We start from the raw sequence: 27,763 nt of genomic DNA, 5'->3' as shown, positions 1-27,763 counted from the left end.
GGATGATCACAAATGTTCACCTTAGGATCCCTGCTCTATGTCCAGCCGTCTAGGAGGAAATGAGACCAGAGGAAGGACAAGGACAAGACACGAATCCCTAGAGACTTGCAGACTGGTGGAGAGAAAGCCCATCCCAGTAACCACGCAGCACCAGCGCGCACGAGATTGCCTGTGGGCCGGGTTTCCTCTCTCCTGGTGCTCAGGCTGCTGAGGCTCGGGTCCTTCTCCCCTCCCACTTCTGTTTCCCCTCCCCCTCCCCCCTTTCTTGGCCTCCAGGAACTAGTGGAGGAGGGGTGCGAGGGCTCAGGGCAGGGGATCCCTATTGGGCTACAGGGCGGGGCAAACCCGGTGAGGTCACCAAGCCCTGGATAAAGGGGTGCAGAGCCTGGCGCAGGTGGCAGAGACTTCGGTCGCCAGAGTCGCCTCAGGAGCCCAGAATGAAGCTAGTCTTCCCTGCCCTGCTGTTCCTCGGGGCCCTTGGTGAGTGCAGGTACCTGGGGGCGCGCCCTGCCGGGTGGGCGCCCCCTCATCCCCGACGCCCGGTGGGTGGGTGCCTGCGTCCCCACTCCCCCTCCCCGCACCCGTCCATCCCTGCGCCCCCGGCCGCGTCCCGCCCACCTGCCAGGGGAGGAGCCAGAGCAGGGCTTAGAGGAGCCGGTGCGGGTGTCCCTAGAGCTGCGCAAAGCGACCCTGTCCCATTGTGTCCCTCCCGGAACTTTGGTACCCATAGTACTGTGGCAGGCTTTTTACATGGGAGGAAAATGAGACCCAGAGACCGTGAGTGACTTGCCCAAGACACACAGGAGACTGGAGCTCAGAGCCCAGCTCCTGCAAGGACTGTGTAACTTGGGAGAGACAGAGCCTTAGTTTCTTCGATTACAAAAAAAGTCCAACCGTCTTCCCACGCAGCTGTGAGGTGGAGGCTGGCTGCCACCTGCCCAATGGCGGGCAGAGGTATACATACGCGCTTCCCGCTGCAGAAAGGCGGGGGTGGTGGCCCAGACCCTCCTGAGGGGACCCCTCCTTCAGAGCGTCTAAGAGAGAAATGATTGATTTCTGGTTTGAAATGCACCCAGACTAGGACTGTCTGAAATAATTTCTGGGGTGTGCGGAGGGCACTGGCCAGTCATGGACATCAGAGATGTGAATGTGTGAGGGCAGGTGGTGGGGGGCTGTGATGGGCATCAGTGCCTAGGCAGTATGTGGGGGGTCAGAGGAAAACGACAGGTGTCCCCTCCCTCCCTGGGCTCCTACCAGCCCGGGTCAGCCTCCTCCTGGCTAAGAGCATGTACTCCCAGCTGGGAGCTTCCTGGATGGAAAAGGGTCATAGAGAGCACAGTGAGCTTACACCCCCAAACCTAGGGACCATGAAGCCATCCCTGTCCCCACCTTCTGGTCCCCTTCTCCAAAGTCCTTCCTATGGGTATTGTCATCCCTGTCTTCTCTGAGGCAGGATTGGGTCTGCCAGGACCAACTGCTCAGGACCAGCTTCCCTTCTGCTCCCTGACCTGTAGCCTGCTGGGAGCACAGCACAGGGTTGAGGCCACCTGGGAGAGACCAAGAAGCAGGAAACCTTACTTTCCTGGAGGTGGTCATGGGCTGTGGTGCAGGATCTGGGCTCAGAGTTGCACCCCTGGGTTCCATTTTCACTTGAATCTTTGGTTGCCTTGGACTCCTGCTCTAGGGGATTCTTGCCCTGCTCCCATGGGCATCCTGGCTGGCGGAGGTTGGGTGGGGTGAGAAGAGTAGCTCCATCCCGGCCCCTGCCCTTGAGGTCAGGGCACTGCATGTCTGCACAGAAGCAATCAGGGGATGCATACTTTCAGGAAGATTCCATCCAGGCTCAGGGGGGCAGCATTTGAATGGTTGACACAGTTCAGGTGTGGGGGTGGGGATACAGGATTCAGGGTGGGGTGGGGATACAGCCCCAGACCTGCTTCAGAGAGCACGTGGTCTTAAGGGGGACGTGTGGCTTCGGAGGTGGCTGGTGAGAGGGGGAGGGATGAGTGGGTGGTGCATTCTGACTCAGGCCCTGGTGTTTTGGGGGCTGGGACTGTGGATCTTGGAAAACCCCTCGGTGGTCCTTTATAGTCTTCTGGTTCAGCCCTTCCCAAGAGAAGAAACCAACTCTGCCCGTGGGTTCCCCACTCCTGCCGCTATTCATGCCCCCCCACCCCACCTTGGAGCCTGGTCTTCTGTTTTGCTCTCCCTCTTCACCCTCCGGTCCCATCCGTCACCAAGCTAATTTCTGACACCACCTCCCTGTTCCTGCCCCTTGTCCATTCCCACTGCTTTTCTGCTTGGTTCCCTGCTTTCAGTCTACCCTTCTCCCATTCTAGGCAGAACTCTTATCTCTGCTCTCTTTCACGAGAGAGCTCTACTCCCTCTAGAATAAGACCTCCTTGGAGCAGCACTGAGGGCTTTCCATGATCTGACCCCAAACCCTTTACTCACCCCATCTCCACTGCAGCCCATCTCTAACCTAGCCAACCTAAATAGGAAGGCTAGCTTTTGTGGTAAGAGACTTTAGCTTTGTGTCTGACTTCGTAGGTTCAAATCCTGGACCCAAGACTTATTAGTTTGGGGGACCTTGGGAAAGCCATATAACTAGCCAAAGCCACTATTTTCTGACCTGGAAATGAGGGTGTTAGCAGCACTGACAGTTCAGGGAGTTGGGAGGATCAATGGACAGAGAAGGTGTGAAGTGCTGAGTAAAGCACCTGGCATAAAACATGCTTGCAACAATGGGGCCATTATTCTTACCCTCCTGGACTGCCACCACCCTGATTACTGGCTGAGGTCATGGGGACCTCACTTCTGGTTTGGTATTTGTTTCTTCTAGAGCATTCATCATCCTTAGCTTCCTCTTTTTTGACTTTCTGCCTCTCCAAATGGGAGGTAAGATCTAGTCTTGTCTGCTTGCATGTTCCTCTGTATGACACAGAGTGCTGTGTATACAGACGGCATCCAGTAAATGCTACTGGGTCACAAGTGGCTGAATATGACCGGGTTAATTTTTATGGCAGGACAGTTCCATGAGAGCCTCAGGCTAGATTACATCCCCCGGGATTTCCTGGGACGATGGCTGGTGGAGAAGGATTGTGGCAGCATGCTCTTGAGTCCCTGCAGACCTGGCCTGGGAGCCATTGGTCTCCTCACCAAACCCTCCCAGCAAGCTTCAAATACTTTGGTGGGTCTGATTATGCAGGGAATGGTTCATGAATAACAGGTGGCAGAGAGCTGAGTGTTCCACTCTAAAGCACATCCAAATGAGAAGGGGGCTTTTGCAATCAAGTGTTTTGTTTTTTTGTTTTGTTTTGTAATAGCTTTATTGAGGTATATTTTACATATCCCCAAATTTACCTATTTTTTTTTTTAAAGATTTTATTTATTCACTCGAGACACAGGGATACAGAGAGAGAGAGAGAGAGAGCACGAGCAGGGGGAGAGGCAGAGGAAGAAACAGGCTCCCCGCTGAGCCAGGAGCCGGATGTGGGGCTCGATCCCAGCACCCTGGGATCATGACCCGAGCCAAAGGCAGATGTGTAACCATCTGAGCCACCCAGGTGCCCCCAAATTCACCTATTTTAAGTGTACAATTCAATGATTTTTAGTAATTTTACCAAGTGGCACGACCATCACTGTAAATCAGTTTTAGTACATTTCCACCCCCTAATGAGCTTCTTCATGTCCATTTAAAATTACTTCTCATTCCCACCCCCGCATCAGGCAATCATTAATCTACTTTCTGTTTTATAAATGTGCCTTTTAGGACATTTCATACAAGTAGAATCACATAATAGGTAATGTCTTATGTCCGGTTTCTTTCATTTAGCATAAATGAGGCTCATCCGTATCATGGTCCATATCACTAGTTCTTTCCTTTTCACTGCCAAATAATGTTCTGTTGTGTGGATGTATCACGTTTTCTCTAGCCGTTCACCAGTGGCTGGACTTTCAGGTTGTTTCTAGCTTTCGGCTTTTCTGAATAATGCTGCTATGAATATTCATATAAGAGTATTTATGTGGATATGTTTTTTTATTTCTTTGGGTTATATATCTAGAAGTGGATTGCTGGGTCATAGGGTAACTCTATGTTTAACATTTTGAGAAACTGCCGACCTGTTTCCTAAAGTGGCTCCACCATTTTACAATGTACAAGGGGTCCCATTACTTCACATCCTTACCCATATGTTATCCTCTGTTTTAGTTATTAGAACTAGTTCCAGTAGGTATGAATGAATATCTCATTGTAGTTTTAACTTGCATTTTCCTAATGATTAATGATATTGAACATCTTTTCACGGGCTTATTAGCATTCATGTATCTTCTTTTGTGAAATGTCTGTTCGTATCTTTTGCCTATTTTTTGATTGGGTTGTTTGTCTTTGCTGAGTTGTCAAATTCTTTGTAAATATTTTCTCCCAACCTGTTGCTTGTGTTTGCATTTTCTTTTTTTTTTTTTAAGATTTTATTTATTTATATGACACAGAGAGAGAGAGACAGAGAGCAAGCCCAAGCAGGGGGGTAACAGCAGGCAGGGGAGAACCAGGCTCCCTACTGAGCAAGGAGCCCGACGCGGGGCTCGATCCCAGGACCCTGGGATCATGACCTGAGCCGAAGGCAGATGCTTAACCGACTGAGCCACCCAGGTGCCCCGTGTTTGCATTTTCTTAACTGTCTTTTGAAAAATAAAAGTTTTAAATTTTGATAAGCCCAATTTATTAATGGTTTTTTTTTCATTTATGGACTGTGCTTTTGGTGTCATAGCTAATTAAACTTTGCCTAACCCAAGGTTGCATAGTTTTTCCCTTGTTCTTCCTTTTAAAAGTTTAATTGTTTTATTTCTTACGCTAAATTCTATGATCCACTTCAAGTTCATTTCTGTGTGTGGTGTGAGGTAGGGCTCTAAGTTAATCTTTTTATATGTGGATATCTGTGTGCTAGCACCATTTGTTAATAAACTATCCTTCTGCCAATGAATTGCCTTAGTGTTGTAAAAAATCAATTGAATGTAAATATAAGGATTTACTTCTGGACTCAATTCTGTTTCATTGATCTATATGTCTGTCTTTATGCTAATCACTGTTTTGATAACTGTAGCTTTATAGTATGTTTTGAAACTAGGAAGTAAAATTGCAATAGGTTTTTTCTTTTTCAAAATTGTTTTGACTATTGAATATAAATTATATAAAATAAATTATATAAAAATAAATTGTAAATATAAATTACATAAAATTGCTCTGGCTATTTTATATCAATTTACTTATTTATCCTATATAAATTTTAGAATCTGTTTGTCAATTCCTACGCCCCCCCACCCCAAAAAACAAAAAAAAACCTGGCCTGCCAGAATTTTGAGAGTATTTGTGTTGATTCTCTATATCAATTTAGGGAGAATTACCATCTTAACAATATTGAGTTTTATAAAGCATGAACACAAATGTTTCTCCATTTTTTAGATCTTCTTTAATTTCCCTCAGCAAAGTTTTATAATTTTCAGTGTACAAATCTTACATCTGTTTTGTTAAATATTTTCCTAAGTATTTAATTATTTTTGATGTTATTTGAATAGAATTATATTCTTAATTTCATTTTTGGATCATCCAGTGCTTAGATGCAAAAATATAATTGCTCTTTGTGTATTGATCTTGTATCCTGTGACCTTGTTATACTTGTGTATTAGTTCTAATAGCATTTTGCGCACTCCTTAGGATTTTCTACATAGAGGTTCATGTAATCTGCAAACAAAGAGAGTTTCACTCCTTCCTTTCCAGTATGGGTGTCTTCTATTGCTTTTTCTTGCCTTATTACTATGGCTAGGATCTCAAGTATTATGTTGAATAGAAAAACTGAGAGTGGATACCTGATCTTAGGGGAAAAGCATTCAGTCTTTCACCATTTTAATATAATGTTCACTATAAGTTTTTCAGTGACATGGTTTTTAAGGGCTGTGAGCAAATCTGGTCCAGCCTCCTTCCTAATTGCATGGATTCCACCAACAAGGCAGTCTCAGCAGGAGAACCAGTCTTTCTGATACAGAGGTGAATGGTGGTAACTCAGGCATGCTGACCCATTTGGTACACCACTTCCTGTAGCTACTGACAAGGAGTCAGGTGTGTTTTAGTTGCCTTGGCATCATCTGGGGAGTTTCTTGTCGATGCAACAGTCTAGAGAGACCTGGATTCTAGGCTGGATTTTGCCACTGCTGAGCAGCCAATCACTCAGCCTCCTCAAGAGCCAGTTTCCACATTAACAAAACAGGAACAGTAATCCCTTTCCTGCCCATCTCTCAGCTTCAAGGGGGGCAGAGCAGATGGAAGACCTCACAAACTGAGGCAAAAGGTCATTGTCATTTTTTAGAGGTAGGAAATGTGTCAGTTACAGGAAGGAAAATAATCCAGAGGCTCTGACTATCTCCTTTCATTTATTGAGAATCACAGCCCTCCAGCCAGCAGAGAATGCTCATTAGACCATCAGGACACCTCCACTCGAGGAGAGTGGCCTGATTTTGGCACTGAATGGAGAGGAAAGGGGAGGAGCAGAGAGATGGAGGAGTCTGGAAAACCCTGTCAAAGGGTGAGGCGGTGTCTCCCATGGGCAGTGCTTGAGCCCTGACTCCTTGGTTTCTCTCTCCCAGGGCTGTGTCTGGCCACCCCTACGAAAAATGTTCGGTGGTGCACCATATCAAAAGCAGAGTGGGCAAAATGCTTCAAATTCCAACAGAATATGAAAAACGTGGGTGGCCCCACTGTCTCCTGCACAAAGAGAACCTCCCGCCAACAATGTATCCAGGCCATCAAGGTAAGTCAGTGCCATGTGTTGGGTGGGACCAAACTGAATGGAGGGAATGAAATGGAGTGAAATAGGAAATGTGTTTTCCCCTACTTCCTCTGCTTTTCTCTCCGGGTACCTGTAAGTTGGGAGTGTTCCTTCCTCATAGGACACAAGGTTATTTTGAAAGCAGATATTAACATTTCAAAGTGGAGAGACCAAGTGTGGGGAATCTGGGGTTGCAACTCAGATTGTTAATAACAGCTGTTGCAAACACAGAAGCAGTCACATTGGATGAATATGTAACACTGGCAAAAGTCACGGTCCCTCTGAAAGGTAAAACCTCCAGAAGATCATTACTGCCAAACCTGAGCAAAGTAAGCTCAGCTGGTCTGTAGTTACCACATCACATTGCTGGGGAAGGGCTGGCCAGGGCACCGGGCATTGGACAGACATTCGTGCAAGACGTTTCCAGAGGGAGAGAAAAGGGAATCATGACTTCCGGATGATTTCAGATTCCTTTTGTTTTTTGAGATATAAGATCTACTGAAATAATTTTTACTCATTCACTCAACATATATGTTCTGTGTCCCTGCCCTGTGCCATTGTTGTGGGTACTTGACTCTAGCACAGAGTGGGTAATTTGTGTCAAAGTTTCTAATAATATCTAGAGTTATCGAAACAGTATGTAGGGGAAAAATCTAGTTTGAACAGTGTTGTAGGCTATTATTTTATGACTGTGGCATGGGGGAAAAAGAGCACCAGCATACCCTGCTGGTTTAAAATGCAGATTCTTAGACCCTATTCTAACCTATTCAACCGAGTACCTGTGATGAGGTCGCAAAATCTGCCTTTTTAATAAAAGCCCCCTTCGAAATCAGTTCTACATACCACACATCAAATGACATGGTTGGAAATAAAACATTTATTATTGAAGAACCAAGGGACAGTTTAATTCTCAGAACTTTAGAGAACAAGAACTCTCGTAGCTTTTAAGCAATGAACTAAATCATGAAGTAAACTGACAGATTGAAAAACATAACAAATTTAATTTATAGCCATTAAAAACATTTAACCAAAAAATTTAGAAAGCACCAGAATGAATATGTACCAGCTCTGACAAGGGTTTGCTATTTACTGTATGCTCTAAAGAACTAATTCAACCTGGTAAGAAATGTAGGGTCATATATGAAAAATGATATGAACCGAGCATTAGTAAGAGGGCATGCATAATTACTAAAAATAGGAAATGTTTCCCTTAGTAACCAGAGGAATACACACTTAAGCAATTTGTTAGCACTTGCATTTTCTAAAGTAATAGCAATAAAATGAAAGCCAGTCCTGCTGGTGATTTTATAGTGAAACTGATCTTCGTGATTGGTGGCATTCTAAATTGACATTACAGATCTTCTGGAAGGCAGAATAACAACAGTGGCCAGGGCCATGAAGATAAACATGCTCCCTGTCTGTGATCCCACCCTCAGATGCCTATCCAAGGCACCAGGTCATCAGAAGGAAAAAAAAAATTTATGAGGACAAAACGATCCATGAAAGCATAGATATCACAGCAAAAACAGAAAGTGCTGAACATTTAAGGAATCATTTGATAAACTATGGAACAACCACGCTATCATAAAATTTTATGAGGTCAATCAAATCAATAAAGGCTGCAGAAGTAAGAAAATGTCATGCTGTTTTAGATGAGTAAAGCAGTCCACCAAATATTATCTCTATCAGATTGCAAATATAAGAAATATATAAGTATATGAGAAGTAATATGCCAAAGAGGATGCACATGGTTTACTATGATAATCTTAAGATAGCGTAATAGTTCTATTTTCTGTTCGATAAAAAAGAACTTAAAAGAAATAAACATAGAGCAAAAGAATGGGAGGAAGCATCTAGAATAAACAACTTTAGATAGAAATGGCTGAAATGAACGACCAATACAGGCAGGGGGGCTCACACAAAAGAGCCAACATAGCAACCCCAGGAGTTAAAGCAGTTGAGCTGACGCAGGGCCCCAGAGGAGGGACCCTTGGCCCCAGAGGAGGACACCTCTCACAGGACATGAGTGAACATGACCGAAAGGCAACGCTTCTGAAGATCCTTCCAGCCACGGAGACTTGTGACCTCCTGGAATCAAATGGCCTGGGTTAGGGCGGGCTGTCTCCTGAAGCTTGGTTGGTGTCTTTGCTTTCAGGCAAACAAGGCAGATGCTGTGACCCTGGACGGTGATTTGGTGTTTGAGGCAGGCCAGGGTCCCAACAAACTGCGACCCATAGTGGCTGAGGTGTATGGGACCCAAGAAAGTGAGTTCTCCCTGGAGACCCAGAAACTGGGGTGGCCCTGGCCTTGGCCCTGGGCTCTGTGCAGTCAGAGGGGCTGAGCTGTAGAGGTGGGGTCTCAGATAGCGCCCCCCTTGCAGGGGATGGAGTCCCTGGGCTCTTCAGGCCAGATGCCCACCCACTGGGGGAGGACATGCGTGTGCTCCCAGGGGAAACAGAGCAGGCCAGAGGAAAAGGCAGCAACACGGCTCCCCTTTCCACTCGGGCAAGGTCAAGGTGGGCTGTTTTTCTCCCTCTAAGCCTTTAAATTCTCAGGCTAAGAGCTTTCAATTCTCTCTGTCCCTTTGCAGAGCAACGAATCCACTATTATGCTGTGGCCATAGCCAAGAAGGGCACCAACTTCCAGCTAAACCAACTGCAAGGCGTGAGGTCCTGCCACACAGGCCTTGGCATGCCGGCTGGATGGAACATCCCCATGGGTACCCTTCGTCCGTTCTTAAACTGGAAAGGGCCACCCGAGCCCCTTGAGGAAGGTGAGGTGGCTGGGGGATGGTGGGCCATCTCTGTCACGGGTCTCCAGGCCACTTGGTAAACATGTGCGATGAGCCCAAGGCGGCCCTTGGGAGGTGGCAGCCGAGTCTGCCGTGGGCCAAGTGCATCTCTGTGCTCCCAGCCTCACGAGGGAGGCTGTCCAGCGGGGGTGGGGGAGGTGGCTCTCTGCCCGCAGGAGTGACGCTGGGAGGTGTGATGAGCTGTGGCCGGGCTGGCTCACACTGTGTGGTCTACTTCTCTGTGTCCAACAGCTGCGGCCAAATTCTTCTCTGCCAGCTGCGTGCCCTGCGCGGATGAGGGACGGTACCCCCAACTATGCCGCCTGTGTGCGGGGACGGAGGGCAAGAAGTGTGCCTGCTCCACCCAGGAACCATACTTCGGCCACTCTGGTGCCTTCAAGTGAGTGAGAAGGCCCTCTTCTTCCACGGAGGCCTTTTCTCTGGCCCCAAATACAGCTCAACCCGCCGGCCCGGCCCACAGAGCAGGTCCGGTTCTCCCACTGCCGTGTAGACAGAAGTACTGAGTCCAAAGAGCGAACTGACTTTGCCCGGAGCACGTGCCCCTCCAGCCCCCACCCCTGGGCCCCCCCAGGTGCCCCTCACCTCTACACCCCAGTGAGCCATCCCTCCCCCTGCCCCCGGCAGTGGTCATTCCTTCTCCCTGGAGAACCCTGAGTCTGGCTTTGCCCTCTGATGTCCTGGGTTCCCCTGCGGACTTCCGCCCTCTCCCTAACCACAGAGGAACTGCAGGGGTCTTGTCATGAGATGACCAGTCCCACGCTCCCGGCGGGACGGCTGGAGTGTCCGGGCTGATGTGGTCTTCTCCGCACGGGCCTCTACCCTGGCTGGGAGACAGCGAGCTCTGCCCGACTGCCCCCAGCACCCTCTGCCCCCGTGCTGAGGCTGAGGTTGAGGCTGCTTCTCTTCCCCCATCTGCCTCCTGCGCTCAGGCAGTTTGGCCTGCCTGTCTGCCGGCCACCACTCAGTCCTGGGAGGGAGAACCACATGGTCGAGGATACTCAGATTTTACTCTCTGGTGTAGAGGCTTCAAACCCTTTTATATAGAAAGACCCATTTTGCCCTTTCAGCCTCTAACACAGGAGGAGGTGCGGTGGGGGGGGGGGCTGTCTCTGGCCAGCACCTGAGCCATTCTTCCTCACCATCTACCTGGGGGTGGCTCCTGACCCCTCCCCAGATGGGGTGCTCCAAAGCCTCAGAGCCCTGACCTCCGTGGGCCGGACACCCACAGGAGACAAGCCCTAGGACCCTGTTCTCCTGGGATGCACGAGGAAGAAGTTGGGGAGGGCCGCTCCGTGCTGACCCTTCTGGTGCTTTCTCATTCCACAGGTGCCTGCAAGAAGGGGCTGGAGATGTGGCATTTGTCAGGGACAGTACAGTATTTGGTAAGAGGCAGGAGGACAGCCACGGGCACTCCTCCTTTTATTTTATTCTCTCATAATTTTGAGTATTGAGCTAATCGAACTCCTCACCTCTTGGCACACTATTGTCAAGGTTCCCTTCAGGGCATGCCTCTTATGTCCTGTTATTTCCTATTTTAAACAATCATTTTTCCTTAAACCCACCATACCCACTGCCTTTCTTTTCCTCATAGACAGCCCTGCCACGGTACTTGACACGGGTCCTTCGAGACGTATATGGTCTTGCAAAATGTAGAGCGCCCCTTGTGTTTTTGGGTTCTAAGACCACAGACGTTTCAACATTAGAAACCATGCTACTACCCAGATTTCCCCCCCAGCATTTTGTTTTAGAGATTTATCTATGTTGTGTGTATGTCTAGTTCAGTGGTTCTAACAGTTGAGGAATGCTCCACGGAATGAGTCCACCAGATTTGAAGTGCATGCTTACATTTTCTTCTGTTAGTATGATTTTGCTGTAGCCATTGTGATAAATGGCATTTGTCAAGGTCAAGAACTTTACCAAGTTCTCCATATTACTAGTTTTCTGAAACTAAAAAACAAACAAACAAACACAAGTAGATGTTGAACATACACATGCTTTTTCTGCATCTATTACTATTAAGATGATCTCATGGTTCTCCTCCTTTACTCCATTAAGGACGTGCATTGCTTCAGCTTTTTTGATGACTGGCCATTCTTTCGTTAATGGAATAAATTGACAAAACTTAATCCTGATCTATTAGTTTTTAAAATACTCTGTCAGACTGAGTTAGCTAATGTATATTTGAGATTGATGCATTTTATGTTCGTAAGTACAAAAGGCCTGTAATTCTCTTCTGTACTTCTCTCTTTGATTTTGAGATCAAGGTTGTACTAATCTCGTAAGATGAGTTGGGCAGGTTCCTGTCACTTTATGTATCCTGAAGCAATTTATGTACGAGATACATTAGCAGTTCCAAATCGGGCTGACCTCGCTCATAAAAACAGTCTTCTTTCCCTTTCTTTTGATAACACCCAATGTTGGGAAGCGATTCAACTGTATTTCCTGCCTTAAAAGTGTTTGTAGTTTTTATTCTTTCTAGAGAGGTGGGTGAGGCATCGCCCCCTGGCTGGCTACCTGGGGTTGCCTCTGCCACATGGAAACAGATGGGGGCTGGCCCCCCCTCCTTGGCTGGCCTGGCTGCAGTCCTAATAATCCCAGAGCAGCCTGTCTGACTCAGAGGAACACTGGGCTTAGCCCCCAAGGCTTTCTGGGCACTATCTTTCTTTTTTGAATGTTCTGGAGCAATCCACTACCTTTCTGACCCCCCAGTTTTGCAGAGTGCGTCAGGGAGAGTAGAGGTTTTGGTAAGAGGGCAACGGTAGCTCATGGTTAATGCCTCCAGTGGGCGCATCTGGGCTCCCCTTCACTTCCACCCTTCCTCCAGAGAACCTGCCCAACAAGGCTGACCAGGACAAGTATGAGTTGCTCTGCTTAAACAACGCTCGGAAGCCCGTGGACGCTTTCAAGAACTGTCACCTGGCCCGGATCCCTTCACATGCTGTTGTGGCCCGGAGCGTGAATGGCAAGGAGGACTTGATCTGGGAGCTTCTCCAGAAGGCACAGGTATCCATCCCCCCTCCCCCCCATCCCCCGACACCCTCCCCACCTGCTTGGATTCGGTGTGGGGAGATTCCTTCCTTCCCTAATCTCCTGCTGCTCCAGAAGTCGCTCTGCAGCCTCTCTGCACAAAAGTTAAGAAATTCAGTGAACTTCCTAACTCGGCTGTGCTCTGGACAGCAGAAACAATAAAGATCTCCCCAGCATTACTGATGAACGGTGTCTCGTGAGCTGGAGCAGAAGCAGAGGGAGGATGAGGTCGTATTCTCAGGACCCTAAGGTGCTTGGACCCTAGCAGCTTTCTAAGGAATAAGCCACAGCTGAGCTCCTGTCACAGGGATGGCGCCTGGCTCCCTGCACAGGAGGAAGTGAACTAAGGCTCCCGCTCTCAGAATCATCCCCCAGCTCCAGATAATTGTTTTTCAACATTGTGTTTTTTCTTTCCTCTCTATTTACCACTGAGACTGTAATTCGAATTTTTCCCGAATTAGGAAAAGTTTGGAAAAGACAAGTCATCTTCATTCCAGCTCTTCGGCTCCCCTGAAGGGGAGAAGGATCTGCTGTTCAGAGACTCCGCCCTTGGGTTTTCGAGGATCCCCTCGAATATAGATTCTGAGCTGTACCTTGGCTTCAACTACATCAATGCCCTGCAGGGGCTGAAGGAAAGTGAGTGAGGCCCGGGCAGGCCCTAGGGGCAGGCTGGTGCAGGGGCAGCAAGCCACGGGGGAGGCCTTCCAGGAAGGACCCTGCTCTGGAGTGGTCACTTCTCCACTGGAGGCAGATGCCAGTGTTCCATCAACCAAGCCAGGGCATTTTAATATGTCCAAACTCCTGTGACAGGCGCCCAATGCTGTTCTATGTCCTTGTCTATCTACATCAGGCTCCCCAGCCCTGACAGAACAATCAACGTGCCTCCTATGAAGTAAGATATATGCACAGGAACCAAGAGAGCCAGGGTGCCTCCAGGGATGAACCCCAAGGCCTGGTGGACACCACGTCTGGCCTGGGGCCCTGCACCTGGCGGCTACCACAGTGGGCCAGCTCAGCCATGGCTCCTCCTCTCCTGGGTGCAGTGGGGAGGTGGAGGGATGGGGGTGTTTCCAGGACACCTCACTGTAGTTAATGGTGGTGACTGCCCTAGGGGAGTTCAGGGCTGGGCTCAACGCCCCCTAGGCCAGCTCCTGGGACTGCCACTGTCTCTGTGTCCTGGAGCTTTTATCCCGTGGGACCGAGATATTAGGCAAGTCATTGCACTAAGGCTCGAAGGGTGGATTAGAAGCCGAGGAAGTCTCCAAAGGAAGGGGAATGAGAAGCCGGGGTTGCGCGCGCCTGGAGAAGGGGTTGCGCGTCTGAGGCTGGAGGGGGAGGGCCGCAGGTGCCCGGGCGCTTGCTTCCCTGGGCCGGCGGGTGGCGGGCGGGCGCCGGGGTGTCCCCGCCGGGCTCTGGGCCCCACGACGGCCGCGTCCCTGTGCGCAGAGGCTTCGGACGCGGCGGAGCGGCGCGCGCGGGTGGCCTGGTGCGCGGTGGGCACGGACGAGCTGCGCAAGTGTGAGCAGTGGAGACACGCGAGCGGCGGGAAAGTGAGCTGCGAGTCGGCGCCCAGCGGCGAGGACTGCATCGCGCTGGTCCAGGTAGGGGCGCGATTACTGCAGGGGGCCAGGGAGGCATCGACAGGTAGCAGGGCGAACACAACTAGCAGAGCTACACCGCCGTTCGGGGGGCGGGGGGGATGATAGTTCCCCAGCCCCGGATTTCTTGGTGCGTGAGTGCATAGGCCCGCAACCATCCTGGATGGCACCAGCTCCGCAGGCTTTGAGTCCTTGTCACTTGACGGTATGTCGTGGCCATTTTCCCACGTGAAGATGTATTCTCTGAAAACACTTAAAAATGAGGTTAGGGTATCTTTCCTGTGTCTGTGGCTCGGTTTAGTCGTGATCCTAGTCTGCTTTGTCCCCTTATTTCGTTATTACCTATAACCCCGTGGTGCTGCATCCCTGAATAGAAATCTTCAGCCACGTCTCCAGATATTTTTAGTAGAGCTGTCAAAAGAATTATTACTGACCTGAAGAGGGAGTTTGCAGTCTTGATGAATCTATGTTCCGATGTTGGGGAGCAGGCTTGTTCATTCCCAGGGTGAGGCGGATCAGTCATTCCTGCTCATTTGTTGAACAACTTTTTTTTTTAATTTTTAAAGATTTTATTTATTTGAGAGAGAGCGCACAAGCAGGGGGAGGGGCAGAGGGAGAGGGAGAAGCAGACTTCCTGCTGAGCAGGGAGCCCCACATGGGGCTCGATCCCAAGACCCTGGGATCATGACCTGAGCCGAAGGCAGACGCTTAACAGACTGAGCCACCCAGGCGCCCCACGTTGAACAACTTCTGTGTAGCACTTTGAGTTTAGTGCCCACGGGATGCAGCCCATGCGTCTCCTCAGTGAGAGAGGCTGGTCCAGGAGGGCGTCCCAAGAGTGCTTGGAGGACAGAGGGTCAGTGTTGCCTGTGCGTGGTCTCTGCATTGGAAGTGACAGCATGAAAGGCGTGTGAGGCTGGTAGAGAATCCATAGTGCACGTAGTCTTTCCTTGGATGTTCCATTCAAACAAACCCGGTCTCTTTCTGCTGCTTTATGGGAACACCTGACATTCTCTGACATGAAGCCACGCTCTTAGAGACCGTAAAGACAGGCGGGACGGGAGACAGCCTCACTGCATGGTGCTGACGATTTGCTTTGGTTTTACAGAAAGGAAAAGCTGATGCCCTGAGCCTGGATGGAGGCCTTATCTATGTTGCGGGCAAGTGCGGTTTGGTGCCTGTCCTGGCAGAGAACCAAAGTGAGTCAGGGGAGTGTCCTCTCTGGTCTGTTCCGCTGGGCCGTGGGAGATGGATGGATGGATGGATGCAGTCAAACAGGAGAATCGGGGGAAAGAATAAAGGAAAGGGGCTTTTACCCACACAGCTTGCTGTGTTGAGGAGCAACAGAGCATAGATTGGTTTCCTCCTCTTCATTTAAAAAAAAGGCATTGGGGCACCTGGGTGGCTGAGTCGGTTAAGCGTCTGCCTTCGGCTCAGGTCATGATCCCAGGGTCCTGAGATCGAGCCCCGCATTGGGCTCCCTGCTCAGCAGGGAGTTTGCTTCTCCTTCTCCCTCTGCCCAGGCCCCCACTCCTGCTCTCTCCCTCTCAAATAAATAAATAAAATCTTTAAAAAAATATTTGAATAAAGTATAATATACATACAGAAAAGTGCCCATAGGTGTGCAACTCAGTGATATTTCACGAACTGATACATCCCCTTGTGTGAGTGCCCAGATTGAGACACAGCAAGTTCCACGTGGCCCCGGGTGCCCTCCTGCCACCAGCCCCCTTACTCCAGCCAGGGTAATGACCCCTGACCTCAGATGGCACAGAAGAGTTCTGCCTGTTTTTAAACCTTACATGCGAGGCGTGTGCTTTGTACGTCTCTCCATTGTGTTACGGTGTTAACGTTTGTGCTATTCATCCAAAGAATATTGAATCTCGTGGCTGTACGGTGTTCTGTGGTGTGACTCGACCACAGTTATTTGTCCCTCCTATGGTGGAGAGGCATTTGGGTGGTGTCCAGCCAGGGGCCGCTGTGAACGAGCTGCCGTGAGCATCCATGAACACACAGATGCCTTTCTGGTCCCTGGACCACTGCACAGTCTCTTCGGATTTGATCCTGCATCGCTGAGATTTAAAAGTTTGCAACTTCTCAACAAAGCTCAGTGCTTAATGACATTTTGCTTGTTTTTGTCCTTTCAGAATCACAGAACCCTAATAAAGCAGGTTGTGTGGATAGACCGGTGGAAGGTGAGTTGGAACCTGCTCATTTTAGGGTCGAGGGCAAGTCATCCTCGTTGCCCGAGGAGGTGGCAGGAACTCTAAAAAAACTCACAGAGATGCAGCGGGAGAAGCCTTAAGTTCTTTTGGAGATGCAGAGAATTCATAGATGAGTAATTGTAATGAATCTTCTACTGACCTTCACACTTGGCAGAGAACTTTCAGAGTTGAACCAGGTCTCTTGCGCTACATCCCGTGCTCTGAGCATCACCCCCGCCCTCCCGCCAGAGCCCATGCTTGTCCCCGATTCAGAAGAGCTCTGTACTCGCCCAGCGGCTCCCATATCACGGCGGTGTATAACTCAGGGATGATGTGTGGCTGGTCAGGGACGGTTCCTGGCAATCACTTAAAGGCTCAGCTTGTCCTACTTCTTCATTTCATAGCCTAGATCAGTCTCACCTTCACGTAGAGCAGCCGCTTAAGCTTCTGACAATGGCTAGGTATCCGGGAGCATCACCACCTGGGGGCGCTCCTCGACTTGCTTTGGCTCAGGCTGCAGACAGCTACGCTCAAGTCGATGCCAGCCCCCTCTCGTCTCTTCTGTGGTTCAAGGGTACCTTGCTGTGGCCGTTGTCAGGAGATCAGATGCCGGTCTCACCTGGAAATCTCTGCGAGGCAGGAAGTCCTGCCACACAGCCGTGGGCAGGACTGCAGGCTGGAACATCCCCATGGGCCTGCTCTTCAACCAGACAGGCTCCTGCAAGTTCGGTAAGGCGTCCTGAGGGAGTCGTGGGTGGGTGGGGGCTCTGAGCTGTGGGACCTCAGGGAAGGGTGGGGGCGGGGAGGGGCAGGCCGACTGTGGCCTGCAGGCCTCTTTTGGGGTGAGCACTTTGTCCGTGTGGCTTCCCCCTGCAGACAGAGCAGCATCGAGTGGGTCTCTACCCCACACTTCCCCTGCCCCAGCCACCCCCCCAAGATAAAAAACTGGAGGATCAGTCTGCTTCTCTGCACCCTAAGAATAGATGCAGGTTCTGAGAAGTACAGATGTTTTTTTTTTTTTTTTTTTTTTTTTTATCTCTTGGCGCGCTGGATCCAAATTTCTCGTAGGCACTGGCTTCCTAATTTGGGGAAAGGCACCTGCCTGCCTCAGGAGGGAGACTTCTTCCTCCACACCGCCAGGAAACCAAATAAGAGCTCAAGGGTTCTGGCTCCGCCTGCTTCTGGGGCCTTCTCTCCCTGCCATGTGCCATGCTCCCACCCCATGTGTAAGCCGTGCCCCACCTGTGCGGGCCTGCTGATGTGGAAGTGTGGGGCTCGCCTCTCGTGCAGGCGTCTCCCTGAGGGGGGCGCTGCTGCATTTTGAGTGGATTTGGGAGCCTGGCTCGGACAGACTTCCGTGGGGCTCTGCACTCACCTTTGTCGCCCTTTCCAAGCCCCGTGGCTGCCTCCGAGCTGGGGGGACCTTAGCTGGTGCTCCCTGGGCCTCTCCGGAGGTTGCCACACGGTGTGGCTCTTCCAGGGGCTGGCGCCGCACGAGTCTGGTAATGGGTGCCAGCTGCTCATCGAGACAGGACTTTCTTGTCCCCACCGTGTCCTCTCTCCTTCACCCATATAAGTCCACGTTAACTCCTGAACGTGGGTCAAATCACACGGTGAGTTAGTTCAGATTAAGTTCAGTGGCCAGGAGAGAAAACTCCAAGTAGCAGAGACTTTAACCAAGCAGAGGTTTCTTCCCCATGTAAGTGAAACCCAGAGGTTAGATTGTCCAGAGCTACTGTGACAGCAACATGGTGTCAGAGACCCGGGTTTCAGACATCTGGCTGCGACCTGCATGGCTGCCACGCTCAAGGTTGCTTCATGGCCCATGTCACAACTGGAGGCTGAGTGCCCGCTTCTGCATGCCGTGTGCAGAAGGAAGGAGAAGGGGAGAAGGGCCTGTGCCAACTGTCTTCGAAGGGTGTTTCTAAGGAACTCACTGGTGAGTTCTGTACCAGCCACAGGGCATCTGGTCAGGCCGGTCTTTATTCTAAGGGACCAGGCACCCAGGTAAAAAGCAGGGTTTCTATTTCTGAAGAAAGTGGACATCAGATCCTGGAGGGCGGCCTGCAGGTTCTGCCGCGAGTTGCCGCCAAATTCATCGGTTGAGTTTCCAGCCCGAGGCTGTCACAGTGGGACCCTCTGGTCAGTCCCTGGGCAGACTTCCTGTCGGTGCCTCTGGCGTGAAGCTCTTCTGATTTCTGCTGGGCCCGCGGTGGGTGGTAGCACGTGGCTGTGTGTGGCAGCGAGTGTGTGCTGTCCATCCCGGGCCACAGAATGAACCCAACCCAGGTTGCATGGTCTGCTGGGTAGAGAGGCCTCTTGTCTCGACTCAGGTAGGAAGCGCTGACTCCCGTGTTCCTTCACCGCAGATGAATTCTTTAGCCAGAGCTGTGCCCCTGGGTCTGACCCGAAGTCCAATCTCTGTGCACTGTGCATTGGCGATGAGAAGGGTGAGAACAAGTGCGTGCCCAACAACAGTGAGAGATACTTTGGCTACACTGGGGCTTTCAGGTGAGTTCTGCGGCTGAGCCTGCCCAGGGTAGGGCCCCGTCCTTCGTCCCTCATCCTCCAGAATCTTGGCAGTGCATTTCTAAGGAGACAGATACGACCTGTCACAGCAGAGCCAGGGGGCAGCCTGGGGGTCCACTAAGAGGCTGAACCCCTGAGGGTTCCTCCATTCCTCCCCGGAGGCTGCCACAGGGCTTCTCCCACGGGGCTGCATGACCTCAGCTCTGCTGGGCTACTCCCCAGGGCTTGGGGCCAAAGTTAGCCTCAGTGGACCTCAGTGTCCTCCTCCTCAAAATCAAATGGGTCGTGTTTGGTGGTCTCTTACGTCCTTTCTACAATTCAATTTTATGGGCAAGACTTCTCTTTCCTGTAGCCGCCAACCGCCCCCTCCCCCCCCCCCCGAATAAATGACAAAGTAGTAAGATTATTAAGGGAGAATAAGAATTCAGAGAGCTAAGTGTTCACTTTGTCCTGAGGACATTTACCGGTCGTGACAAACTTGAACACAGAGGTTACATACACCTTTAAGGTAGGAGTGAATCAGAAGTAATTTCCACACCTACTCCTGAGGGCATCAAGTTGCTGGATGCTGAAGAAAACAGGGAGGAGAATGCACACCATCCCTGAGAAACAGAAAGCATGAGCCATCTCCTGCATGGATTTGCAGCTCAAACTTATATCCCCTAGAATGGTCCAGAAATTCTCAACTCATAAATATTTTTAAAAGTGGTCCCCTCTAGAAACCTGCCTGAAAGACAGCACCTTCAGGTTAGGCTTCAACGATTGCTCAAAAATCCTGTCTCGATAACAATGAGCAGTACACAGTCAAAAGTAACTATAATAATATTAACTAAAAACACAGGGGGAAAGTTACTAGAAGCAACATCCATCAGAAAAAACAAGGTAGTATTTTTTTTTTTTTTTATAAAAGAATAACTTGAACTTCTGGAAAGGAAAAAATATAGCAATTGAAATTAGCTACACAGTTGACCAGTTTAACAGCTTAGGCATAGCTAAAAAGAGAATTAAGGAAGATATGTGAAAAAGTTATCTAGAATGTAACAAAAAGACAGAAACTACAGCAAGTTCAAAAATTTTAAAGCATCAATCCATTGTCTTCTAAATCTAGAATTTTTGTTGAGAAATCTGATACCATTTTGGATTCCTGATTCTTTGTATATGACTCTTCCTTTTTGAAAAAAAATTGATTTTTGAGTTTTCAATTTATTTGTAATTTCCTTGTTCTGAGAGAATGAGCTTTAGGAGGGTTAGGAAGTATCTTAGATGCACAGGTTGACACAAAGAATATTTTGTGAAGAGTAAAGAAATCAGACACCTATACTTCTCTCTTAAATGTGTATTTCTCTCTAAATTTACAGAGATTTAACAATGAATGAAAAATACTTTTTAGGAAAAATTCATTTGGAGATTTATCAAAAGTAAAATGCTTAAAAAACAAGTTTCTTAAGAAGTTTCTGAGTTTTTAAAAAATAATTTAAAAAAAAGTCTCCAATGTTCTGAACTTCACACTGATATTTCTTTATGTGAGTCCCTTTTAATCCTTTGGATTGGGCACTTGGTGGGCCTGTTTCATCTGGAAGCTCAAGTTGTTCCATTCTGGGAAATTTTAATTCATTATTTCTTTGATAATTTCTACTCTGTTTTCTCTGATTTCTCTTTAAACCTTAATTCTTAAATTATTGACTCCTGGGTTATCATTTCATTTTCTTCTTATTTATTTTTTATAATTTGCTTTTCTTTATCTTCCGGTTTCTGGGATACTTCTTCAGCTTAACCTTTTAATCAATATATCATTTTTGAGAATTTTTATGATGATCTTTTATTTTCTAAGAACAGTTTGTGTTCTGACTGCTCCTTTTTTAGAGCTTCTTGTTCTTGTTTTATGAATGCTACACTTTCTTTCATCTCTTTAATGATACTCATTATAGTAAAAAAAAAAGTTTTATTCTCTCTCCTGTACTGTCTCTGTATTTTCTGAGTATAATAGCTACATTTTTTTAAACATTTTTTTTAAAGATTTTATTTATTTATTTGACAGAGAGAGATAGTGGGAGAGGGAACACAAGCAGGGGGAGTGGGAGAGGGAGAAGCAGGCTTCCCGCTGAGCAGGGAGCCCAATGCGGGGCTTGATCCCAGGACCCTGGGATCATGACCTGAGCCAAAAGCAGACGCATAACAACTGAGCCACCCAGGCGCCCCTTAGCTACATTTTTTCAGTCTACATTTTTTCCAGTATTTCCTCAGTGGTTTCTGACCATGTCCATATTTAAGAATGAAACACTAGCGCTGTGAGTTTTGCATCGGGTGCCACGTCTTGGCTTGGTTATGGGTCTCACCTTTGGGGCAATTGGTTTGTGTCATTTCACCGTGGAGTTTCCCCATGTCAGAATCTACAGGAATTTTTCTTGGATTGATCAGCTTTTCCAGAGAAAGAATCATCTCGTATGCTTCGAGGGAGGCTGAGTGGGGGAAAGAGGTTATGATTTAACCTTCCAGAATATAGATACTCAAACCACTCTCCGATGTCAGTCTTGGACCTCTGCTCTCCACTGTGCTTGGCTCTCTGTCTTTAATGTTGTTCAGGTTCAATCTCTCACGAACAAACCTTCAGTGCTCTGCTTGGGGGAGGTGGGGAGCCACCTCCCATCCGTATGGAATAGGAGGGCACGTAAGCCATGTCTATACACACTCTATCCGGTCCTCCTGTCTCAGCCACTTTCATGGTGCTTGGTGCTTCTAGCTGATGAGCTTTTCTGGAGTTCTGTAGCACACCTCAGTTCTTCTGGGCTTCCCTCACTTTCAGCATACATTACAAGCTGTTTCTGCTCTGTTGGGTCAATTACAGCTCATTGATTTGCTCTCCGCCTTCCAAATGTTGTCAGTATTACCTTCTCTCTTCCCCTCCTGCCCTCCTCTTGCTCACGGTTTCTGGCTTAAAAAAACTTGCTAATGTAAAAAACCCCAGCAATCTCACTAACGTCATTTTATTGGGATTGTAGAAGCAGGGAAGGTTCACAAACGCATGTGTTCAAGCTACCATTTTAAACCATAAGTTCCTGGAAATATTTATCTTTATCTGTTCCCTGTTTCTTCCTGTGTTTCAGTTTTTGGAATCTATATTACAAATATTTATGAAAACCCTAATAGTTTCTCTTTTGTGGCAATGTGTTTATTTTCTGGAACATTTTAGGTGTCTGGCGGAGAGGGCTGGAGACGTCGCATTTGTGAAAGACGTCACTGTCTTGCAGAACACGAATGGTAAGCGAAGTGTTTCCCTTTCACGTCTCAGTATTCAGGTTTGCAAATGAGAAGCTGTTATAACCTGTTCTAGGGTTTGGATCAAGTGACTTCGAAAATTCTTTACCTCGTTATGCCACATGGTATGTCTGTGAGTGTCACATTGATTTTGAAACCAAATTCCCTCTCTCTCTCTCACACACACACACACACACCAGCCATCCTCAATAGCAAATGTCTCCCTGACTTTGTCTAGTCAACCTCAGAAGCACACCATCTCCCTGTCCCATAGTTTTAAAAAAGGAAGTAAGGGGGCGCCTGGGTGGCTCAGTCGTTAAGCGTCTGCCTTCGGCTTAGGTCATGATCCCAGGGTCCTGGGATCGAGTCCCCACATCGGGCTCCCTGCTCGGCGGGAAGCCTGCTTCTCCCTCTCCCACTCCCCCTGCTTGTGTTCCTGCTCTCGCTATCTCTCTCTCTGTCAAATAAATAAATAAAATCTTAAAAAAAAAAAAAAAAGGAAGTAAGGGCCTTCATTCGGACCTGTGTGAGCCCTACGTTTGGAAACTCCTTGGGAGTCTTTGGGGACAAAGTCACAGGCAGGTACAGATAATGGAAGATGAATAATAATTGCCAACTTCAGCCCCCCAAGCCATCTGGCCACCTTCCAAACTGCAGCCTTCTCCTGAACCCCCACTTGGCCCCCACGGTCCCCAGCAGATGACTAGCCACTTCAGCCTCTGAGAAAGAACCTCCTCGACCTTCTGCCTCTGTCCTTCAAATATCGGCAGTCACAGCCCCTCCTCCCTTCTTCTGATCCTCCCCATGTCTCTTGGGAGAGGGACTGAGGACAGACATAAAAATTTGGAGTGATCTCAATATCAAATAGACAAAGCCAAGAGAATGGATAAAGTGTTTTTGTTTCTGTTTTGTTTTGTTTTTGAGGGAAGAGGGGGCAGAAGGAGCGAAGCAGGGGCCTGAACATTGAACCTGTGTTTGCACACACACAGACATGCATACAATTCCATTTTGAATTTATGAACCATTAATCTAAGTGATCTCCAGGGATTGATTGATGTCAGTTTTTTTTTTTTATTGAAGTATAATTAACATACAGTGTGATAGTTGTTTCAGGTGTACAGTATAGCGATTCAACACTTCTGTGCATGACTCAGTGCTCATCACGATAAGTGTACTCTCGATCCCCTAGAGCGATGTCAGATTTCAGTGTAAGTTTCTTCGCGATTTCACAACTATCTTTTTTAATTAATGGAACATATTCGATAAACTTGTAGAAGTTCCTGTCCTTTGTCTGGTTATACACTAAGAGCATTTGAATATGAACGGAAGGACAAAACACTTTCTTCTTGAACATAAACCAGATATTCTTTTTCTGGAACTCACTGGAAAATAGGGCACAGGTGGAGGGCATTCTTTTTAAAAAATTAATAGCTCTCTTGAGATATAATTCGTGCTATAAAAATCTGCCCATTCCAAGTGTGGGATTCAGTGGTCTCTAGCACATTCACGGAGCACCACACCCACCAGCCCAGTCCAATTCTAGAACACTCTAGAACGCCCCATAAAGTACCCTGGCACCTTTCCCCACGCCTCCAGAGCTGCCAACCCCCAGTCTCCTCTCTGTCTCTGTAGATTTGCCTATTCTGGATGTCTTACAGAAATGGGATCACGTGGCCTTTTGTGACTGGCTTCTTTCACTGAGCATCCCGTTTTCAGGGCTCATCCACGTTGTAGAATGTGTCAGGGCTTCGCTCCCTTATGTTCCTGGATCCTGTCTGCTTGTATGGAAGCGGCACCGACGTTTGCTGTGTTTGAAGTTTGTATAGCTTGTGCGGACAAAACTTCCTTCCCTCTCCCTCGCATCCCCGCGACCCGCATGTGTGCATTTCAAGAGAGGCCAGTGGACTCGTCCGACCCACCTGACTGATGCCGCCTTTCTTTCTCTCCCCAGGCGGGAACCCTGAGGCCTGGGCTAAGGATTTGAAGCTGGAGGACTTTGAGCTGCTCTGCCTCGATGGCACCCGGAAGCCCGTGACGGAGGCTAAGAGATGCCACCTGGCCATGGCTCCGAACCACGCTGTGGTATCTCGGGAAGATAAGGCAACACACTTAAAGGAGGTGCTGCTCGACCAACAGGTGTGGATGACCAGGGCCTCCTGCCTTCTCCTACGTGCTCAGGCTGCTGCGAGGCGGGGCGGTCACAGTGCCAAAGGGGTAGCAGCCCGTCCAGAGCCCCCCTCTCCTGTCCCGCTGCTGGACGCTGGTGCTGATCGTGTTCGCTTCATGCCGAGGAGCTACCCAGAGTCTCAGTGATGAGAACCACAGAGGCGTCCACATGTGTCTCTAGACACAACACACCCGGAACTTCTGTAGATTGAAGGCTATCTGTGGGAAGTGGTTTGAAGGGACCCATGCCATTTCCTTAAAGTCTGTGATTCTCTTTTAGAGCTTCTAGTTTTGTATTAGAACACCTTGTGTCCAGGTTGCTTTAAAGGCCCTAGAATGGCAATAATGGGCACAGTAACCTCACTGTGGCACACTCACTGATGCTGGCAAGAGGGGGTCCATCACGGAGCTGTGTTGCTCTCGCCCTGCAGAGGAGGCTAAGTGACCCACCCGCCCAAGGCCATGACCTGATCAATGGCAGAGACGATTTCCAGTGCAGACCGTCTGTCTGCTGGAGCTGGCCTCTCAGAGTGCTGTAGGTGATCAGCTTTTGGGGGAGAGCTCAGAAATCCTCAGCTGTCATCTAGCCACCCAGAGGTTCTACGGGAAGAGGCCACAGATGGACAAGGAGGGAAAGATGGCGGGAGGTGAGATCAGGAGTAGTGAGGGGCCCAGGCACCACCCGGTGGATCTGCCCCCCACCGGGGCACGGGCCGCAGGAGGACATGGGGCAGGGGAAGGCTCAGCCAAGCGGTGGAAAACCTCTAGAACTCAGCTCCTTTCATTCCCTGGGCTTCCCGGGGCTGAGCCTGGATGGAAGAGATGTCCTTGGCCTCTCCCAATCCATACGTTCTCCTGTTTCCCTCGGCCGCTCCCTTACCGTCTGCCCTGTTACTACAGGATCAGTTTGGAAGAAACGGAGCTAAATGCCCGAGAGAGTTTTGCTTGTTCCTGTCTGAAACCAAAAACCTTCTGTTCAATGACAACACGGAGTGCCTGGCCAGACTCCAGGGCAAAAACACGTACGAAGAATATTTGGGATCAGCCTACGTCACGGCCGTTGCCAATCTGCGACAGTGCTCAAGCTCCCGTAAGTGCAACGCCCCGGAGGAGCCAGCATGCGTGAGGGTGGCGAGGTTGCAGGGCCAGGAGGCATTCTAGGAATGAAGATGGGAATAAAAAAGGGCGATGTACTATCCCGCTGCCTCAGGAAGTTACAGCGTCCCGGATGAGATGAAAGACAGAGAAAAATAAGGCAGTGGTCATATGCTAAATTTTTATAATGCTGATAGTGCCTGTCGTGGGTTTTAGAAACCGTGATTCATTTTATCCAGTAGAATGAAGTGTGTATATGTATGTAGGTATATGTACATAGGCTTATACACATGTACATACACATACATGTGTGTATATATATATATACAAATTCTGGTCTCTAGACAGTTACCATGAATACCAGCCGTGGAGAATACAAATTCTCAGAAAGTATCTTAGCCAGGAAAATGTATTGACAAATAATTTGCTCCTTTAAAAACATTTATAAGATATTGCAAAGTGTCGTAAGGCTCCAGGCGGTGATTCTAAAATTGCAATGTGCACCGCCTCCCCTGCACAGGGGGTCACCCAGAGCCCCGTTTCTGGTACCTCATCAGACACTGGAGGCTTCGGGGTGGTGGGGGCCCAGGGATGGGGTGGGGCCAAGAAGCTCTGTATCAGTCCTTCTCAGCTAGGTGCAGGTCCCCCCCCGCCCCGAACCAGGGGACATTGGACGATGCTTGGAGGTATTTTTGATTCTTACAATTTAGGGGGTGCAGCTGGTGTCTGTGGGCAGAAGCCACGGATGCTGCTAAACAAAGCAGAGAACAGCCTGGCCAACAAAGAGTTCCCTGGCCCCAAATGTCAATACTGTCACCGCTCTTTACCAACCAGCATCTCGGGGAATTGTGATCAGGTGGTCCGAGGACTCTGCTCTGACAAAGAGGCTGCAGGGCTATTCTTGTGACGTCAGGGCCCGTGTGTCCCTGCTGGACCCCGCACTTAGCACAGTGCCTCACACAAAGTGGGCCTCAGCGAGTATTTGTGAATGCCTGAGTGCACGAGTAGGTGAACACCACCTCAGACAGATTTGCCTGAAGACGGGCGAGTTGATTGATCCCATCTGAGGACCATCTGTGTCTTGTGACTTGAGTGTGACAGTTGATTCAGTTAGAGGCAAATGGGGGTGGGTCCTGTGTCACTTGGGCCAAGGCAGGAAGTCACTGGGGTTAGTGAGGGCCAGAGCCGTGGTGGCTGCCGTTAGGAGGAGGCCCCGGGGGCGGGGGGGGGGGGGGCAAGGGGAGCAAGCACGGGCCGAGGGTTGGTGGGAGAAGACAGGGGAAGGTCTGTGTTTCAGTACTTCAGTCCTTGATTGATCTCTTGGTTTAAAAAAAGATAAGTTTCTGAATCTCCTGCTTTGGTTATGTCCCACAGCGCTTCTGGAAGCCTGCGCCTTCCTGAGTAGATAAAACCTGCCAGAAGACGGCCTGGCCTCCCTTCCTGAGGCGCCTCAGCCCCTCGCTGCTCTCGGCCCTTCCCGGAGGTGCTGGGCCTTCTCCCTTCCTGGCCAATCATCTGCTTTCCCAGCTCCCTGCTGTCATCCTCACAATAAATAAAATGAGAAAGACCCTTGATTTTCATTCCTTGTAAAGCGTCATTCATCTTTTCTAGATTTTATGCTGAAATCATGTGTCTGATCAAGTGCCGGCGCAGCTGGCCTTTCGTTCTGCGTTTTCCAGGTCCAGGGCCTCCTCTGTCCCGCAGTTTCTGGAAGCAAAGGACAGGCCCAGCAGCTAGTTTCCCCAAGGGCATCGGCTAGTTGTTCACATGGATGTTTGCGTGTGTGTGCGTGTGTTTCTAGGGCAGGGGCAGGGAATATGGAGTAGGAATCAAGGCATTAGTGAAAAAAACTGGATATCACAAAGAGTTTTGAGTATTTGGTATTTTAAATAAATTCTGTCAGGTACAGCAAATGTACAAATAATACAGGCATCATAGGGAGAGGTGACGACCTTCTGTCCCTTGGCCTTCTGACTGGCCTTATTGTACCCCCACCTCCGGCTAACCTCCACTCACTCGTTTTCCCCCCACTTTCCTCGGCCCAGCTCTGGAGAGCACGGTCCAAGCGGGCTGCCCTCTCTTCCTTCAGCAAGGGAGTGGGCTGGTTGGGCCACTCTCTCATTCTCCCTGCACTTCACTGTGATTGGGTTCTAACCTGTTCTCTCTCCTGGGTGGTTCTGGAAAACGATGCCCATGCCCTCCCAAACCACCAAGCTTCTCAGGGTTTCCCGGTCTTGTTCCCTGACCCTGTGGCCC

At 49.2% G+C, this 27,763-nt stretch overlaps 1 protein-coding gene across 1 annotated transcript; it reads left to right on the top strand.

The window, feature by feature from the left end:
- The first annotated feature begins 338 nt into the window (after nucleotides 1-338).
- LTF (lactotransferrin) lies at nucleotides 339-27,093 on the top strand. Its single transcript, XM_032412177.1, has 17 exons — nucleotides 339-480; nucleotides 6,640-6,803; nucleotides 8,977-9,085; nucleotides 9,412-9,594; nucleotides 9,865-10,012; nucleotides 10,960-11,015; nucleotides 12,458-12,636; nucleotides 13,122-13,296; nucleotides 14,107-14,261; nucleotides 15,367-15,457; nucleotides 16,406-16,453; nucleotides 17,036-17,191; nucleotides 18,832-18,973; nucleotides 22,182-22,249; nucleotides 24,198-24,382; nucleotides 25,313-25,502; nucleotides 26,882-27,093. Exons 1-17 carry the CDS (start codon nucleotides 438-440, stop codon nucleotides 26,914-26,916), a joined length of 2,127 nt encoding a protein of 708 aa, XP_032268068.1. The 5' UTR covers nucleotides 339-437; the 3' UTR covers nucleotides 26,917-27,093.
- The last annotated feature ends 670 nt before the right edge of the window (nucleotides 27,094-27,763 follow it).

Source organism: Phoca vitulina, unplaced genomic scaffold (genome assembly GCF_004348235.1).
Source record: "Phoca vitulina isolate PV1807 unplaced genomic scaffold, GSC_HSeal_1.0 scaffold13, whole genome shotgun sequence".
Lineage (NCBI taxonomy): Eukaryota > Metazoa > Chordata > Mammalia > Carnivora > Phocidae > Phoca > Phoca vitulina.
Note: the sequence above shows the minus strand (reverse complement) of the source record. Positions and strands in the feature narration are given on the sequence as shown.